A 19157-nucleotide genomic window follows, 5' to 3' on the forward strand; every position below is an offset into this window, starting at 1 on the left:
GACCCTGCCAGGAAAAGCAAGGCAGCCCCCCCGGGGCGCCGGCTGCAGGAGGTGGCGCAGGGCCCGGGCACTGCTCGAGCTGCACGAGACGCGGGGGCAGCCGCCGCTGCAGTCATCGCCCAGGCGGCCGGAACGTTCCCTCGCGGCGCCGGCTTCCGGCGGGGCCCTGTGCCGTGGGACGCCGCCTGGCCGGAAGTGGCTGCAGCCGCGGCCTTCCGGGCAGGAGAGGCGTTTCGCAGCCCTCGGCTCCTTCCGGCCGGGCTCGCCCCGCGCGCACCCGGGCACAGCCAGGGGTCCCCCGCCGCGGGCGGGCGGGCGGCGGTGTCTTCTCAGAGCAGCCCCCGCCGCCGCCGCCGCCGCCATGGGGAAGAGGCAGCACCAGAAGGATAAGATGTGAGGGGGAGGGGCGCAGGGACCGTTGGGCTGGAGCCGTTTGGAAGGGGGGGGTAGAGGGTGGGCAGGTGATGGGGGGCGCCAGCGTAAATACTGGGGTTGGGAGTCTTGTCCCTCATAGCGGCGAAGGGGAGCACGAATCACGAATGGCACCTCTAGGTGCCAAGGACAAGCTTCATGAAGGAGCTTTCTCCACTGGACATACTTCCGAGTTGTTTTATTTGCACCACCTTTGGGAGCTTTGCTAGTGTCGGCCTTCCAGAGCGTGCAGGCTCCGGCAGCTCCGAGAGCAACGGCTGCCGGAGACCACCCGAGGAAACGCTTCAGGCCTCAGAGCACCAGTGTGGTTGTGGAGGCTCGTTGTCCCACCCGACGGGACAGCCTAGGATGCGTGCAGCGGCATGGCAGTGCTCCTGGGGCAGGCCGTGGTGCCACCGCACTTGTTGCTGCTACAGGATCACCCCAAAGTGGCACTGAGCATCGGGTGCCAGTTGTGTTGTCTCTTACGCCAGGCCAAACATCGGGGCCTCATGATGCCGACTGCCCCAGTGGGGCTATGGAGGGTGAAGAGGTGAAACCTTGGGTAGCTGAAGATATTTTATTTCTCAGAATGGCAGTCCCAGCGAATAGCAACAGTTCCTTAATATCTGCTAAACAGAGTTAGTGCTATCCCGTAATGCAGCCAGAATTGACTGTTCTCCTTTCTTCTCTTTAGGTACATAACATGTGCAGAATACACAAACTTCTATGGAGGAAAGAAAGCAGGTAAGCAACTGAATGCTGCGCTTAATTATTTCAGTGTTTACTTCTGGTGACAGTTCTTATTTTGCAGGCTTGTTCTCACTTCGCCGTTGTTCCATCTGGAGCAGTGATCCCCGCTGCCCGTGCTTCCTTCTCCTTCCATCAGCCCTCAGTAACTTCTCTCTGAATCTGCTCTAACAAGTTGAAAATATATTCCTCCTATGTATACACAGTTCAAGATTTGTCTTATCCCTTTGATGCGTCTGCTGCCTTTGACATTGATGGATGCACTCTCCTTTGCCACATCCCATCCTTGTGCTCTACGATCATATCCCCCTCCTCCTCCCCCTCTCCCCCCTGAGGTTTCATTGTTCATTTCCCATCTTATGTTCAATGTTTGTTTCTCTCTGTTGCCCTACTTTGTTAGAGTCTTTCAAGGCTTTGTTCTTAGCCTTTTCTCTTTCCCTGTATACCCTCATGCTGCTGTGCAGTTAGCTATCACCTTTTTATTGTTGCTATTCAGGTTCTTCACACTGCTCATCTCCTGTGCCTCAGTCTTGCATTTCCTTCTTTCTGTTAGACCACCCTGGATAATTCACTGCCTTTTCAACATGGGTAGATGTAAATTCCTCCTAAATCCTCTGCAATTCCCATGTTTTCATCTGTGGTTGTCTTCTTCCCAGTTATCCTAAGTTCCTGATGCCAACTGCCTGGATATCTCTCTAACTCCAACCTGTTTCTCTCTTCAAAAATCAGTCTTGTCCAAGCCTTGCCATTCTTTCCTCCTCTTACTTTCCTTTTTTTTTTGTCCTCCAACTAAATTGCTTGTCCATGGCCTGAGTGGGCATGTCTACACGCGCATTTAATTCATAGCAATAAACTCCAACACACATCGCACAGGAGTTTATTCCTCCCAGGCCTGCTGTTTGAATGTGTGCCCAGGACCTCATAAAGTTGAGCCAGACCGGAGCAGCCCTGGCTGGCATGGGGCCCAGGGGGGTCATTCTGCCAGCCTGGGCCTGCTCCCATCTGGCTCAACATGCTGCAGAGGGGCAGGCTGGAGCACAAGTATGCTCCAGTGTGGGGCTAGCCAGTAGGCAGCCCCTGCACTAAAGCACCTTCATGCCCTAGCCAGCCGGGTCAGCATCTACAGATGCATTGTTGCTTACAAAAAAACTGCAGCAGGATAGTACCTGTATTTACAAGTACTAACCTGCTGTGGAGTTCAGTAGTTTCCTGCAGCCTAATAGGCCACACATGTAGACACCAAGACATTTGCTGTGGAGCTAATTGAGCAACTCCACAGTAAACATCTTGTGTAGACATGCCCAGTATCTCCCATCTACAAGTATCTTCTCCTATTCCAAAATGTCCTCACCTCAACCACATCACCCCCATATTCCAATTTTGGCTTTCTTTACTGATTTTATGTTCTCTGTTAATTTTTTTTTTCACTCTTGACATTGAGCCCTGTTTCTGCTTTCCTCTGCTTATTGTAGCCATCTTTGCAAGTAATATCAGTAGAAAGGCCTCTTTTTGTATCTTTTTTCACAGACATTTCTCTCCTTTTCTTCTGGCTACCACTTGTGTTTGGAATGTCCTCTCCAAACTTGTATACATAGTGAATCTGATAGCATTTGGTATATTGTCAATTTCAGTGTTTCTTCTTAATAATAAGTCAACTTCTTTTGGTCTTTGGGTTTTTAAAACAGCAACAAGGGGGAGTGAGTTTAAAAATGAGGTAACATGGTACAAAACCACAAACAAATGGAAAGGGAATAAAGATAAATCTGGAGCTATTTGAAATGTTGGGCTTTATTCATTTGCATACTGTCCTTTTTAGAGCACACTTGAAGTTCCAAAGATATTGATGTACAAAGTGTTGGCTTTTGTTTATAGTTTTGCAGGATTTGGAATGATTATTTTTGTTACCTATGAATTATTACCAGATGTACCAAATACTGTGGCTTCCAAACATGTATCATGTAGGGTTGATTAAAAATGTCTGAAGAACTGTTAAATATTCAAATGACTGTTTATTCAGAAAAAAAAAATGTTTTATGTTTTTTGCAAACAGATATTCCACAAGCTAATTTTAGACGCTTATCTTTTGATCATTGCAGGTGAGACACAAAATGACTTCTTTTTAAACTTTAAATTGTCAATCAGATGATGTTTCCTAGTGTAACAGTTAACTTTCACTGATTTGTGTTTGCTCCAGTATTTTTTAGTAGGACGTTAAAAATTTTTTGAGCAAGGAATGAAATTGTCAATACTGTATAATGATTTGCATGTAGAGTTTATTGATGACTGTGAAATTGAAAAGGGGCATATAGTGTATAAAAACTTAGAAAGAATTTTCACGCAACAATCAGAAAAAATCATGCTTTTACTGTCGTCCTGATCTGGACTTGATGCTTCAACTGTGCCTTATATTTAGATCTTTAGTCTGCCATTTCTTTCTGACAACCAGTGACTAATTTGCTAGAAATTATCATGTTTGGGTTATTTTGTGATTAGAATTTACTTCGCAGTCTACATGTGACACTACGTTGCCATAGCAACGTGCTATGGTGATGTAGCGTCAGTGGGCAAAAACCATGATGCCACAGCTACGTCGCCCATCATAGCAATGCGCTCCTTTGGTATAGTGCATTGCTACAATTATGTAGCAGCTAAAAAGAACTGCATCATTGGCACAGCATAGTACATGCTGTTACTGTACCATCATTTAGTAACAATGACACCCTAGCAGCATGTGTAGGCATGCCCGGTGAGAAGATATAGTGATGCCAGAGTGAAAGAAACCAAGATTAAATATAAGTAGATCCTACTGAGTCAGCATGCTGAGTGTTTGCAGATATTTTCATTTATGGATACCTGAGTTTAGTGTACAGATAGTGAATGAGGGTGTTACTAACTTATTAGTATGCTTTTTCCAGTTGATTAACATGAAATGTATGTATTTTTTCCTAGCTTATCCCTGCAGCCATTTGAATATCCAGTTTGTACACCAGATGGAACAGTTTTTGACTTGCTGTAAGTCGTACCCTTTTTACCTTGTTTAAGCTTTGTGTAACCTAAGAGACTTGTTCAAGGTTATGGTCAGAATTGGTATTGAAGTGAGACACTCAGAAGTTCATGTTCTCCTCTCCTCCCTTCCCCCCCAACTCAGTGCTTGGATTCTAGCCAATACCCCCCTCTCTCTCTCTCCCCCCCCCCATATAGCTTTATTTCTGTTGCAGACGTGTGGTAGACTACCACTGGTTTTATATGCATGGTGTTTTTAAGCTGTAGCAGTATGCTGCCTGAGCACTAACAGATGTGGTGGAGGGGGAAGAAAAAACAGAGCTTTACTGGAAGAGGAACTGTGTCAGTTTGACCCAGTGTCTATATAGTGTGCATGCTTCAGCAGGACTTTTTGGTGCTTTTATCTAATAGGTGGTTGAATCAGTTATTAGATAAAAAACACCAAAAAAGCCCTGCTGAAGCATCTGATCTACATAGATGCTAGGCGAGCAAGGTCAAACTGTTGTAGTTTCATAGTTGGTGTGGTCGGAAGGGACCTAAGTAGATCATCAAGTCCGACCCCCTGCCATGGGCAGGAAAGAATGCTGGGGTCAAACAACCCCGGCTAGGCGATTGTCTAGACTCCTTTTGAAGATCCCCAGGGTAGGAGTGAGCACCACTTCCCTTGGAAGTTGGTTCCAGCTCCTAGCCGCCCTGACTGTGAAGTAGTGCCTCCTGATGTCTAGCCTGAATCTACTTGCAGTCAACTTATGGCTGTTATTCCTCATTACTGCCCGTAGTGCTTGGGGGAGAACAGGAACTCTCCCATTGCCTGCTTGTCCCCCTTGGCAAGTTTATAGACAGCCACCAGATCCTCTCTCAGCCTTCCCTTGTGGAGGCTGAACAGGTTCAGGTCCCATAGCCTCTCTTCATAGGGCCTACCCTGCTACCCCCGATCATGTGAGTGGCCTTCCTCTAGACCCTCTCAATGCTGTCCACGTCCCTCCTGAAGTGCGGCACCCAAAACCGGATGCAGTACTCCAACTGCGTCCTGACCTATGTCTCATAGAGGGGGAGGATCACCTCCTTGGATCTGCTTGTGATGCATCTCTGAATGCATGACAAGGTGTGGTTAGCCTTCCTGACCGCATCCCCACATTGGCGCCCAATGTTTATCTTGGAATCAGTAGTTCATCCAAGATCCTTTTCTACCTCTGTGCTGACAAGAAGGGAGTTCCCCAGCCTGTAGGTATGCTGCTGGTTCTTCCTCCCTAGGTGCAGTAGTGCAGTAGCCTGCACTTGTCAGTATTGAAACCCATCCTATTCTCATCCACCCACCTCTGTAACCTGTCCAAATCTAGTTTTAGCCTGTCCCTCTCTTCTAGTGTGCCCACTTCTCCCCACATCCTCTTCTGGGCATGTGCAGCACTTGGTGTGGGGATGTACCAAGCTGAAAATAAAGCGCCTTTTTTTCCCCATGTCTGTCAGAGGCCGTTGTTGCCACAGGTGGTTTCATGATGCTGTATAGTCTTTGAAATTCCTGGGTTGGTCATGGACTACTAGTCTAGGAATATGGTATGGGAACATGCATGTGGAAGGATTAGGAGACCCTTAATACATGGGATTTTCAGCATGCAGAAGCACCATTGTATCTTGGTATGTTATGTGTGCTGGAAGACTGATTCTTAGAAATACTAAGAATGTGTTTGTTCCCTTTCTGATATTGTTTGGTCACTGAATGTTCCATTTCTGTTCTGCAGAAGTATACTCATTGCTTTTAAATTACAGTAAGAACAAGCAAATGCAAAATTAGCATGTAAAGAAACATCTTTATCCCTCATTTAAAAAAGGGCATCGTTCATACACAGGTTCTGTACCAGCACGAGCCATCATTAAATAGTATTGAGAAAAGTCTCTTGAGGTATATAACAGCTCTGCTTGCTCAGCAGTAGAAAATTAAATTTTTGTATGGTGTGTAGTGTTTGCTGGTCACTTTTTTTATTTTTGTTATAGGAAGAGTGGGTGCACTTGTGATGCTTTGCAAGATGCAGTACAAAATCAGTGCTCGGAAAGCCCCTCTCTTACTGTGCAGTAGGGATTTTAAAGACAGTTGGAGAGAGGATAAAGATTCCAGTTGATAGGGAGCACAGATTTCTAATTGTGTGTTACTTACTGCTTTATCCCCTCATCTTGCAGAAGTATTGTTCCTTGGATAAAGAAATATGGGACCAATCCAATCTCAGGAGAGGTGAGTAATAGCAGTTGTATTAAAATAACATGTCAGCTATCCTTATTCTTAGCTCTTGCTTGACTGGAAGAGATGCATTTTGATAAGTCTTAGTTCCATGAATTAAATTTCCTGTGGTTTATTTTAAACTGATATTTGGGGCAAGTTGGTTGAAACTAAAGTACAGTTATCAGAAAGTATTTTTTGTCACCAAAAATTCAAGTCTTTCTGATATGAAAGTTTGTGTCCAGAGTGTGATCATGTTTCTGATCGCTTCCAGCATGGAAAACAGCCACTGCCTGATTTGTATGCATCTAGAAGCATAAGAGAGTACAGGCAGGGGAGTCTGACAGAAGGACATTCATGTATGTCGGGTTTCCTCGGAACTTGAACTCTTAGGCTAAATTCTTGTCTCATTTCTGTGCTGCACTTGAAACCTAGGTAGGTGAATAAATTGACCCCATTCTACCACCAGTTGTCCTCAGAGCCTGGTTAGTCTGAGTAACTTAGGGTTTCACAGAAGGCTCTAGTTGTATTAGAATGTCTCTTATACAGAACAGGGAACAGAACAAATGTCAGCCTGGGCATCCTCTGATTATCTGTGATGAGACCTGCAGCAGTAATTTCATGCTGAGTGGATTTTTGGGTGATGTTAACCTGTGCTGATAACATTGAAAGGCCCTGTGAGCCACAAAACTGCTTGAGCTATCTTAAAAAAATAGCCAAGTTATCTTCTGTAATGTTTCAAATGTAGTCTTTTACAATAAAGCCACTGCAGACCAAAGTATGAAGCTGCAGTCTGTGTATTCACTTTTTCCTCTTCACTACAAGAATGCTTATTTATTATTGCAGGGCTGTTTCAGAATGTTTGTGCAGTACTTTGGAATAGTAAAGCACTATAAAAATATGAAGCATGATTGTCAGTTGTTAATATGCTGTCACTGATTCTTTGCTGATATTTTAAAAAAATATTTGAGGAATAAAACGTAAAGAATAAGACTTTGTAAGTAGATATAAGGTCAGATTTCAGGTCTACTTATCCTGACTTCCTTTAATTATACTATCCATTGAATTTCTCTTCCTAGGTACCTTGAAGTAGGCACCTAGAAATAAATGCAGTTACTTCTTTGAGCACCAGGTGGCAGTCATCTCACAAACTTGTTAGATTGTTTCCAGGTGGTGCTGTAGTGAGAAATTGCTTTTCCACTGTCTCCAGTACCGACTCTGATTAAAGACTTTTCCAGAGGCAGATAAGAGAAGCTAATGACTAGAGGTGCCCTGATAAATCAGTCTGATATCAGATTGGCACTGACATAAAGAAAATTGTCTGTATCGGAAATTGGCCTGCTTTGGCCGTAAATGGCCCGTGCTTGCAAGCAGCCGCAGTGCAACATGTAGGCAGTGAGGAGCACTGTCTGGCAGCTTGGAGAGTTGCGTGCAGCTGGTCAGTCTGGTGTGGTAGAAGGGGATGGGAGAGGGAGAAGGGAAGGGGTATGTGGTGGGGGGGGAGGGGTGCAGATCAAGGCTCCTGTAGTGGGTGAGGAGTGGAGCTGGGGTAGGGGCTGGGACAAGCACTGCCCAGCTGGCATGGGGCAGAGCCCTGGCTTGTCTGGGGGGCCGGCAGCTCCCGCCGCTGCACACCACTCATGCAGGAGCCGCTGGTTTGGCAGCTCATCTCACCCACTCATTGGGTGGCTTCTGCTGCTCGTCCGTGAGGGCGTGGGGGGTGTTCCCCCAGATCTGCATGGGGCCAGGGCTGTGCCAAGCTTTTCTTGGCAGGGCGGGTTGGACTCGGGACAAATGGCGGCGGCACGGGGGATGGGGGTCTACAGCAAATTTTGGGGTGGCTGCAGCCCCTCCTCCCCCCTGTTCCATCACCATCACTGCCCACCCCAATTCCAGCCCTATCCCGCTTGGAAGAGCTTGGTGTAGCCCTGGCCCCATGCAGATCTGGGGGCACACTCCTGCCACCCATGCCCTCCCAGACAAGCAGCAGAAGCAGTGGCTTCTGCACAAGTGGCATGCAGCAGTGGGAGTTGGCCCCCTGTGTCCCCCCAGATGAGCCACGGTTCCGTCCCTGACTGGGCAGCGCTTGCCACAGCCCCAGCTCCACTCCTTCACTGCAGGGGCCTTGATCTCCCTTTCCCCCTCCCCTTCCAGCACGCCAGACTTACCAGCTGTACACAGTTCTCCAAGCTGCCGGACTGGTATTGGAAATCAGATCAGTATCAGCTAATATGCCTCATTAAAAATCAGCTATCGGTATTGGCCCCAACAATCTCTATCAGTGCACCCCTACTAATGACATATATAGCTTTCCAAACTCTGAACATGTGCAGGCTCTCTTAAATTTCTTCTTTTCAGACTAGTAGCAAACCTCCTGGGGGGAATAATCAAATCTCTTTCTATGGCACTATTAGAGCAATATGTGTTGCTCAGAATCAAATGAGAGATGATAGTTGTCTGGTCCATCTGCCCCTTGCTACTGCAGGCTGCAGTGAATAGGGTTTAGAGCCTTGTGTAGGGCCTGACTGTGCTTTTGTAGCCTGTCAGATTATCTTTAAATCACCTATTTATTTAAAATCTTGTACAGTGCTGATGTGTTGAGAAGTGCTTTGTACAAACACAGAGCAGGAGAAAATAATACCCCTTGTCCCTTATTGTAGTAACAAAAGAATAGTAGAGGCTTCTCTGAGATGCAGCATACAAAGAGTAAACATGGCAATTTGTGTCTTTGAGTAAAACATAAAATAGAACTGTAACCAGGCTGTTCCACCTCACTAGGTTAATTCAGATAATCCTTGTTGCATTGACTGAAGTCTGTTGGGAACACCCTTCTTAGCACTTGCTACAGCAAACATGCAGTTCTAGCATGCAGGCTTCTTGTCTCTCAGGAGCAGACCCGTGTCGTGTTTTTTTTAGCTCGTGGAAACAGCTTTAGGGAGCAAGAGAGATCCATGCAGAACGTTCACAATGAACCCTAAGAGCACTTGAATGTAGTCTGGCTTTGAGACCTGCCTGTGACCCTTGACTCAGGTTCCTGGATAGTGGATACCTACTGACTTGGGTTTACAATTCCACAGCCTCCTAACTCTTCTCAGCAGTTATTGCCATCTTCAGTCATAGCCTCTGTTTGGGTAACCCACCATTTTTTTCCCCATTCATTCAGAGGTTGGCCTCATCAGGCAAGCACCTCCCTCCAAAAGGAGAAGGTGTGACATATCCAGACTGCAGACAGAAGGGAAGACACTTTTACCATATGATGGCACAATCAACAGAAGAGAGAGATGAGCCCAGCCTCTGGGATTGATGTGATGAGGAATAGAATTGAAACAAATATGGGAGACCTGGGTTTTGTGAGAGGCAGGGGATGGGTGTGAGTTGGAAAATAAACACTTGAGTTTGTGCAGCCCGGGAACTGTAGTGATCATAATGCTAGTGCCTTCTCTCTAATCCTGCATTGTTTTGGTATGTTCTGTTCCTCATGCTCTTTTTCTGCCTTCTCATTGATGAAGGCAGAAAGATTTTTCTCCAGTGAGTTGGTGTCTTAAGTGAATCTTCAGGTTTGTTTAAAAAAAGTATTAGGTCAAATTAACTGCACTGCTGGTTTTGTAATCTAAATACAGGCAGTCCTCACTTAACGACCAAGTTCCGTTCCTGCGACTAGGTCGTTAAGCGAATTGGTCGATAAGCGAGGAGCCACCCCTTGATACTGTGTGCCTTGGCTTGAGATGCCGCGCTGCCATTTCCACAATACGTTTCGTACAATACCGACTGCTCAGCGAGCTGGTCGTAAGTCCGCGGGGTCGTTAAACAGGTAGGTCGTTAAGTGAGGAGTACCTGTACCAAAATTGCTGTACAGACTTGCTCTCTGATGCAGTGAGAAAATGGTGAGAGAATTCTGCATCAGTTACCCTTCAGTGGTGCCGAAATCTTTTATAGCTTACCCTCCCATTGTTATGGCTTGCAACGAGCTAATCATTCCAGAGGTGCTGGCCAGCAGCTTTTCATACGCAGTGTTAACAGAAGGTACTAATTCTGTCTAGCAGTTTATCTTGGATACCACTGCATGTGAGAGCCTTGCGATCATTAGTGTATGGAGCTTCACAACACCCCTGGGAAGAAGCTCAGTGCTATTATCTACATTTTACAGATGGGGGAAAAGAGGCTTCAGTGACTTGAGCACCATTGTACACTTCACTTGGTGGAGCAGGGAACTGACCCTCATTCTTCTATCCCAGACTAAACCAAAGGCCTTCTTCCTCTTCTACAGGAACTTCTGACCATGCCATGTTTAGAGTTAGTTATTCATACCTATGTTTAATAAAGCACTTTGCCTGATGAGCCTTCTCTGCACTTCTTCATTTCCTAATTGCTTGTTTGAGCGTCCCCTGGAGATGCAATGCGGACACCAGAGTGTGCACAAAAGAAACAAATCTTAGTTGACCTTTGTGGCTTCCACAGTGCATGCCTGTGAGCTGCTCTAGGAAGTAGCTCCATATCCCTTTACTTGGGTGTTTTGACCCAAAGCACGTTACTATGGTGATCATTTTGGAATAGATAAATCATCTCCTTAGGCGAAGCCATAGCCTGTCAGGTGTTGCTAGCTTCCTTGCCTGCTTTGCCTGGACACTGCCTCAAGCAATATCTCCACTGAAGTCATATCCAATTAAAGGGACCTGGGGAAGTCATAGTCATTTCATTCCTCTACTAAGAACAGCACTCCTCTTCCCAGGCTTGCAGAGAGTTGTGAACTTCCCAGGATGTTTTACATAACTAAATTATGACAGTGCTGGCCAGCGTGTCCACACAAGGCAGCCAGCTGGGTCCATAAATACTTATTTTCAAGTAATGGAGTTGGGCAGATCATGTCTGGTCTGATGGTATGTCAAACATGAACAGATGATGGATTTGCATGAAAGCAGTACTGTGCATATAGACAAAGGAATTTCAAGGGAGACTGTTCTGACTTGGAGGAATATCTTAAAAATTAGATGAATTAACCTGGCACAATTGCAAAGTAGGATTGGTCAAATACCGTTATTGTCAATTGACCAGTCAGAAATTTAAAATATTCCATGAAGCCAAGAATTTCCTTTTATGGCCTGTCTTTTTATTGCATCACAGGGTGCTGGGGGGGGAGGGGGGGAGGTGCTTTACATTCAGCTTGGTGCCTCCCGCACCAAGTGCTGCACACGTCTAGAAGAGGAACTGCATTAGTGTCACCTGGGTTGCCTAGCATCTGTATAGATCAAATGTTTCAGCAGGGTTTTTTAGCACTTATCTAATAGCAGTTTTGTTTTTTTCCCCACTTCTGTCAGCAGCCAGCACATCCACCTGTTAGCAAGGGCAGGCCAGAGTGAAGGCTTCTTGGTCCTCAGACCTGCAGGAGTCAAAGCGTACATGCACCCATACACACACTCCATTTAGGATCAAGTACCCTATGCCCTGCTCCTGTCTTCTGAGTTCTTCTTGCCTCCTTTCCTTTTCCCCCTATTAAGCCATGTAGGGCTGCAGGAGCTACTCTTTTCTGAGGGAAGAACCAGAGTCCGCAGCATAGAAAAGCTTCTCCGACTGGCTGTCTGCTGTGACTTCAGGCATCTCCAAATGCAAACTGCTTGGAGGCTTGTCTTAGCTACCTACGTAGCTGCATTTTTAAAAACTTCAGGTTTTTTTTATAGTTGCTATATGTGTTTTACTTCTGTTTAGTTTATTTTTTTAAAAATTTTAACTGTTTGGGGTGACACTAGAGTTTCAAGGTAAAAGCCAAGGCAAAGAAAAACTTCAGTCATGCATACCGTTCACATTTTACTTGCCTAACATTGTAATCCATTTTTATAACGTTTTTTTAGAATTTTTTAGAATTTAATTTCACTTTTCCACAATAACAGTTAACTAACTCTGTTTTGTAACTAATATAAGTTATATCTAACCTCTCTCTCTCTCTTCACTGTTCTAATAAAATTATGCTTAAAATATTTGACCAGGTAGTTGACCTGGTATTTTTTTGACTGGTCAAATACCCAACCCTGTTACAAAGCAAAGGAGAAAAGCTGGGAGTTTTTCCAATATTATTCTCCAACTTTTCCATTTCACCTATAATTTGACCTTTTGTGGGAAATACACATTATTGTCACTGGACCTCAGCTTTGCTTGGAGACTTACTATATGACCTTTGGCAAGTTGCTTGCCTTCCTCATCTCCCAGATAAGTTCTCTGTGCTTCATTATTTCCATTTTTCTGGTGGGGAAACTAATATAACTCCATTGCACAGAGCTGTCAAAAACCTGAATTTCTGTAAAGTGTGGGGAGTTCTAATTCGGAACATCTAGCTTTTTGTTAAATACCTAAAAATAAGTTTGTCTCTGGTATCTGTTTTTTAGGGGTTGGTCCAAATTGAATTTTTCATACAGTTTTAACTATATATATTTCCAAACTGATGCAAAAGATGCAAACACTGTAGCCCTTCATGTCGGAGCAAACTATGATTGATGTGACTTTTTGACTAATACTTTGTTCCTGTAGTTTGAAGGAGTACTTGTCATCCTGAGGGTCTTTGATAGTTGTCTGGTTCTGGTGGATGTGCAATGCATTGTATTTCAGGTCTTTCTTTCTGGAAATATCAGGTTGTAGAAACCAAAATGTTTTGAGGAAGCAAAGTAGTTCCAACAGAAAATATGTTAGGAAAGAGTTCTTAGGGGAGGGGTAATTTTTCTGGTAAAAGCTAGAGGCAGAACTCATCTGGGACATCAGAGACAGGTATGAGTCCCTGATTTGAGCAAGGCACAGCAGGGACTACAGAACAGTGATCTCCAAACTGCAAGTGAGTGCCCTAAGTGGCTGTTATGGGGAGAAAGTTCTGTGTCTTCTGTGAAAATCTTGCAAGGTCTTAGTTTCATCCTAATGGAGAACAGGAAAGTTTTTGAAATGACAGATGTGTTCATGGGATAAGAAGACTGTTCCCTGCCCTATCCTCTTCTGAGGAATGTGGGGTATACAACTATAAAGGAAAAGATGCAGAGGCTGAAGGGTAAGATCATTGGAAAGGAAAATGAATCTCCCTGGGGATTTTGCAATGGGAGAAGGGTGGTTTTCTTGCAACATAGAGATTCTTGGCCTTTTTCTCACAAAACATCTCAATTTTGCCCAGAGACTCACTTTGTTTAAAAGGTGAATATTTGCTGTTCCCGCTCTCCTGATTCTTGCAAGTGTTTTATTTACAAAAGAGGGACTGAGTTGGTAGGGGGAGGATTAGCACATCTTTAGTATGTTACTAATATCTGACAGACTGGACACCGCCAAATAAGGTGAGGGCTGGGGTTTCTCTGGAAAGACAGGTGTTTGCAACCTCTCGTTGTGTTTGATCTGCTGTGCGAAACATGTCCAGAGAAGGCAACCCATGTATATTTTAATATTTTATTTTAGGAGTGTCAAAGATCAAGCCCATGGTACTGCCTGTGGGTCTCAGACCAGTTGTGCACCCCACATGCGGTGCACCATAGCCCTGCACAGGGACAGTTTGACATGTTCTGCATGCAGTACGTAGGGCTGGTCAAAAGGCGTGCACTGCATGCAGTGCCCATGCTAGACTGTCCCTGTATGCTGGATCCAGGGTTCGTCGAGACCAGACCGTGTACTGGACCCAGAGCAGGCTCCACATGCTGTGTGTACCCTGACTAGCCCCACGTATTACATGCAGTGCATGTGCCGGCCCCAGCCCCACATGCTGTATGTAGTGTGCAGGGCTGAGGCTGGCATGTGCCACATGTGTCACTTAGGACCGGGGTCCAATCTGGCTTGTGGACTAGCCCCGTACCCTTTATTTGGCCCTTTATTTGGCCCTCCCTTATCTTAAAGAATGAGACCTCAGAGACATTGAACAATTCGTATCTCTCAAATAAAGCATTGCTGGTGGGTCTAGTTTTAAGTCTGTGAGCCTTGACACAGTGTCCCTTTTTAATCAGTTGTTTGAAAGAAACGCTGAGCAGCATACCCACAGTAATGTGATGCTTGTGGCTGAGCAGTTAAATTGGGAGGTGCATTCCTGGAGTGGCTGAGGCCGGCTGAGCTCTGTTACATTTAGCACTCTCATTCTTAAATGCTAGTTATTTGCACATGAATAGGATAAAAATAGTTTCTAAAAGAATCTGCTGTTCACTTCTTCATGGTTATCTATTGCTTTCAAGCTAGTAAGAATTTCTGCTGAAACTAACAAGAAGGGACTTCAATAAATAGTATTTTGTTTTTTAGCCTCAATTAAAAACTACAGATGTTTCAGCTGAATTCATTCTTATAAATTTTCCAACCCTTCCCCCCAAATAAATCAAGTTATTCATGTTGCAGTCCTTCAGCAGTAAAACTGTGACCTTATGGAGATAAGCATCGTTGCATGTTTTGTAAATTCTGCTTATTGGGAAACATGTTTTGTTTCTGCTTTGCTCAAGCAGTTGAAATTCAGTTAGTCCCATAGAAATTAACAGTTGGTTTAAGTGTGGGTGATGCTTGTCACATTAATGGAAACGCAATATTAAAAAATGACTTCATGATCTCCAAGTGTATCATTGCACTTGGGTGGGGGGAATATTCCAAAACTTCTGCAACAATTTATTTTTTTAAAACTCTTTGGCTACTGAACCAAGGGAGATCCTGCTGAAAAAAGATGCAGAAGTTAGAGCAAATGTGAAATTTCTTTAAACATCTAGGTGTGAGGGTTTGTTTTATTTTGCTTTAAATGTGTTTTTCTTGAGAACAGAGAAATAGAAAGGAAAAGTTTTTCAAGTGAAGAAATTACCATAAACAACTGAGACATGGACTGAAGAGACCAGGAGGGCTAGAATCCTTATTCATTTTCTATTATTATGCAAAAGAAGCTGTTGCATGGTAGAAGCATGAGTTCATATATTGAAGGAACACCCACAAGACAGTCAGAAAAACTTAGGGCCAAGGCTTTCCAATTTGTCAGAAGTTAGCTTTCTGTTTGCATACTCGGCTCAACCAAGCCTTTCTGAAATGGCCTACAATGGGTGAGTTGTTTGGGCCACCTTTAAACTCAGCTGGTGCTAGACAATTAGACCGAGATCATAATCAAAACTGTAGAATTAAAGACACATTGAGCCTTTTTTTGATGGGATGAATGAAATGGATCTCTTGCCTGAATGTACAAGCTGAAGTTTAATGTGAACCTTGCTGCCTAGATGAAGAGTGATTATGGTTTTTCATCTTAGTCTTTGTGAATAGTGTAGTAATTTGCTGCAAATTGACATTTTAATTACATTGCTCCAGATGTATCTGTAGATAATGAGTAGTAACAGCTCTTAATTATCTGCAGGCAAGAGCTCTAGAACGAGTATTAGAACTATAATTTTGAGTATACAATATAACAGAGAAATTATTATTGTCCTGGAAGGTGCAACAAACTCATTCTTCGTAAGGACCATTAGACAAGGATCTGTGCTTAAAGGTTATTTTTTTCTTTTTTTATGCAATCATTATGATGGAGCTAGTAGGAATGGGTGTGTAGGAAGGCTGGATACCTGAGTATTTAAACTGAGAGCTTGTTGAGGCAGATAGTCTTCACAGTGTGCATGTACACACTCATATGTGTATGTGCAGTATCTAGTACAGCAGAGTTCTTCCTTCTCTGACAAGACTTCTGCAACCTATTACAATGTAATATTGTTCTTAAGCTGTGGGACTTGAGGCCTTCTTGGTGTGGCCTTATTTTTTGTAGATTCATAGATGTTAGGGTCAGAAGGGACCTCAATAGATCATTGAGTCCGACCCCTTGCATAGGCAGGAAAGTGTGCTGGGTTTAGATGACCCCAGCCAGATGCCTATCTAACCTCCTCTTGAAAACCCCCAGGGTAGGGGAGAGCACCACCTCCCTTGGGAGCCCGTTCCAGATTTTGGCCACTCTAACTGTGAAGAAGTTCTTCCTAATGTCCAGTCTAAATCTGCTCTCTGCTAGCTTGTGGCCATTATTTCTTGTAACTTCCAGGGGCGCCTTGGTGAGTAGAGCCTCACCAATTCCCTTCTGCGCCCCCATGATGAATTTATAGGCAGCTACAAGGTCGCCTCAACTTTCTCTTGCGGAGGCTGAAGAAGTCCAGGTGCCCTAGTCTCTCCTTGTAGGGCTTGGCCTGCAAGCCCTTAACCATATGAGTGGCCCTTCTCTGGACCCTCTCCAGGTTATCCACATCCCTCTTGAAGTGTGGCGCCCAAAACTGGACGCAGTACTCCAACTGTGGTCTGACCAGTGCCTGATAGAGGGGAAGTATCACCTCCTTGGTTCTGTTTGTTATGCATCTGCTGATGCATGGTAAAGTGCAGTTAAGTTTGCTCATGACTTCGTCACACTGATGACTGAAGTTCACCTTGGAATCCACTAGGACTCTGAGATCCCTTTCTGCTTCCATGCTGCCGAGCAGGTCATTTCCTAGGCAGTAGGTGTGCTGGACATTTTTCTTCCCTAAGTGCAGCACTTTGCATTTCTCCTTGTTAAATTGCATTCTGTTGTTTTCTGCCCATTTGTCCAACCTGTCTAGGTCTGCCTGTAGTTGTTCAGTTTTGTATCATCCGCAGACTTGGACAGAGTACACTTCACTCCCTCGTCCAAGTCACTGATGAAGACATTGAAGAGTATTGGTCCAAGGACTGAGCCCTGTGGGACCCCACTGCCCACATCCTTCCAGGTCAATACCGACCCATCCACCACCACTCTCTGGATACGACCCTCTAGCCAATTTGCCACCCACCGGACTGTGTAATCCTCCAAGTCACAGCCTCTTAATTCGCTCACCAGCATGGGGTGGGATACCATATCGAAGGCCTTCCTGAAGTCTAAGTAAGCGATATCTACCCCTACTCCTGCATCCAGGTGTTTTGTAACCTGGTCATAAAAAGACTAGATTAGTCAGGCACGATCTACCTGCTATGAACCCGTGCTTGTTTCCCCTCAGCATAATTTTTCTCGCTGGGCTCTCACATGTATGAGCCTTAATAATTTTTTCAAATACTTTACCAAGGATGGAGGTGAGACTGACGGGTCTGTAGTTGCTTGGATCCTCCTTCCTCCCCTTTTTGAAAATAGGGACCACATTGGCCCTTTTCCAGTCCTCCGGGACCTGGCCCGTGTGCCACAAGTGCTCAAATATTCTTGCCAGTGGCCGTGCAATGACATCAGCCAGTACCTTCAGTACCCTTGGATGGAGCTCATCCAGGCCTGCTGACGTAAACACATCCAGTCCTTCCAAGTGACTCTGCACTATCTCAGGGTCAACGCTTGGTGGTCTGGTGCCCTACTATTGTCTCTCTACAATCCCAGTGTGAGACTTGTCTTGCCCCTCGTTTAGGAACACTGAGGCAAAGAACTCATTGAGGAGTTCAGCCTTGTCCCCCCTGTCTTTTGCTTTTGCCTGTTCAGTAGTGGTCCTATACTGCCCTGGGCCTTCCTTTTGCTCCTTATATATCTGAAAAACATTTTTTTTTTAATCTTTCAGTCTTAATATAAAATATTATGAGAGATCCAGTGGGATCTCCAGCAGTGGTGGAGCACAGGGCCTGAAATCTAGTTGATCTGTAATGACCTCTGTCAGCCTGTGGGAGATCAGAAATCTCCAGTGCGAACTGAATATTTTATCCTTGAGTGCTTGAAAATGGATCATTGCTTTTGTCTGGTGGTAAATTCAGGTCCTGTCTGCCTGGAGCTTAGCCAGGGGGTTAATGAGAAATTCAAGTCTCATCTGATGGACACTCTTCAACAGTTAGGATTTATGTTGGCAAGGATGATGTTTCTTATGACTTCAGAAGTATTCTGCAGGTGTAGAGACTAGGCTATGTGTACCTTTTCTGTATTAAACTTGCCCAGTTGTGCTTGTCTGGTGATGTGTGGGTGTTTTGTGCTTGGAACAAAGTAGTTTTTGAACTGTTAGATTTACTGAAGGATTTTCTGAACCCAGAAGTAGTTTTGTGTGGCTTTGGAATGAAGAATAGCTTGTTACAAAGCATGGGATAGTAACCTTTCAAAGGAAGTTGTATTAGGCAAAGCTATTACAAAGCAAACCAGTTTAGATGTTAAAAATGTCATAGGTAAACTTCACGTATCTCAGAAAAAAGGAATGAAATGATTGCAGGACTTCCTAGATCAGTGAGTCCAGTCTCCAGCTCAGTCACCTGTATAATTCCTTTCCGTAACCCAATCAAGCTCCATCTTAAACTAGTTAGGTTATTGTTGCCCCTACTCCTCCCACTGGGAGTGATCTGGAATCCGACTTGCAGGATGGTTAGAAACCTTATTCCAATTGCCAGCTGAAAACTGTTCATGGGCATTTTAGGCCCATTTATCCTTTTGTCAGTATTGCCTGTTAGTTTGAATAGCTCTTCTCCCTCATTGGCATTTGTCCTCCTGATTTATAAGGCCCTTTTAGTCTTAGTTTTGATAGCCTGGAGAAGCCACGCTCTCATGATAGTTTCTCATTATATTTCTTCATTTTTGTGGTCATCCCAGCAGTCCATTTCTGCTATTTCTCAAACTGTTTTAGTTCAAATTCATCTTTCTTCATCATGGGTGATCAGAACTGTACACAGAGTTGTCTTATACAATGTCTAATACAGTGGCATTAATACTTCTCTGTTTCTACTGAAAATACCTCACATGAGGGATCTCTCTCATATTTGGCTATATAATAGCCAAAAAGCAAAAAAAATGTTCCAGATAATTCACTGGGGCCAGCAAACTGTAAGAACCTGATTGTCAAACTCCTATTTGCTATTTTTCAATCACTAACCC

The 19157-nt window shown here is 44.5% G+C and overlaps 1 protein-coding gene across 1 annotated transcript in view; it reads left to right on the forward strand.

Moving 5' to 3' along the window:
* Positions 1 to 211: 211 nt before the first annotated feature.
* PPIL2 (peptidylprolyl isomerase like 2) overlaps positions 212 to 19157 on the forward strand; it is a 135570-nt gene continuing 116624 nt past the window's right edge. Inside the window, exons 1-5 of the mRNA XM_019486583.2 lie at positions 212 to 393; positions 1109 to 1158; positions 3212 to 3257; positions 4111 to 4173; positions 6340 to 6391. Of these exons, the coding sequence (XP_019342128.1) occupies positions 362 to 393; positions 1109 to 1158; positions 3212 to 3257; positions 4111 to 4173; positions 6340 to 6391 (243 nt within the window). The 5' untranslated portion in view covers positions 212 to 361. The remainder of the gene's footprint in view (positions 394 to 1108; positions 1159 to 3211; positions 3258 to 4110; positions 4174 to 6339; positions 6392 to 19157) is intronic.

The sequence above is a fragment of the Alligator mississippiensis genome, chromosome 10, assembly GCF_030867095.1.
Source record: "Alligator mississippiensis isolate rAllMis1 chromosome 10, rAllMis1, whole genome shotgun sequence".
In the NCBI taxonomy this organism is placed as follows: domain Eukaryota; kingdom Metazoa; phylum Chordata; order Crocodylia; family Alligatoridae; genus Alligator; species Alligator mississippiensis.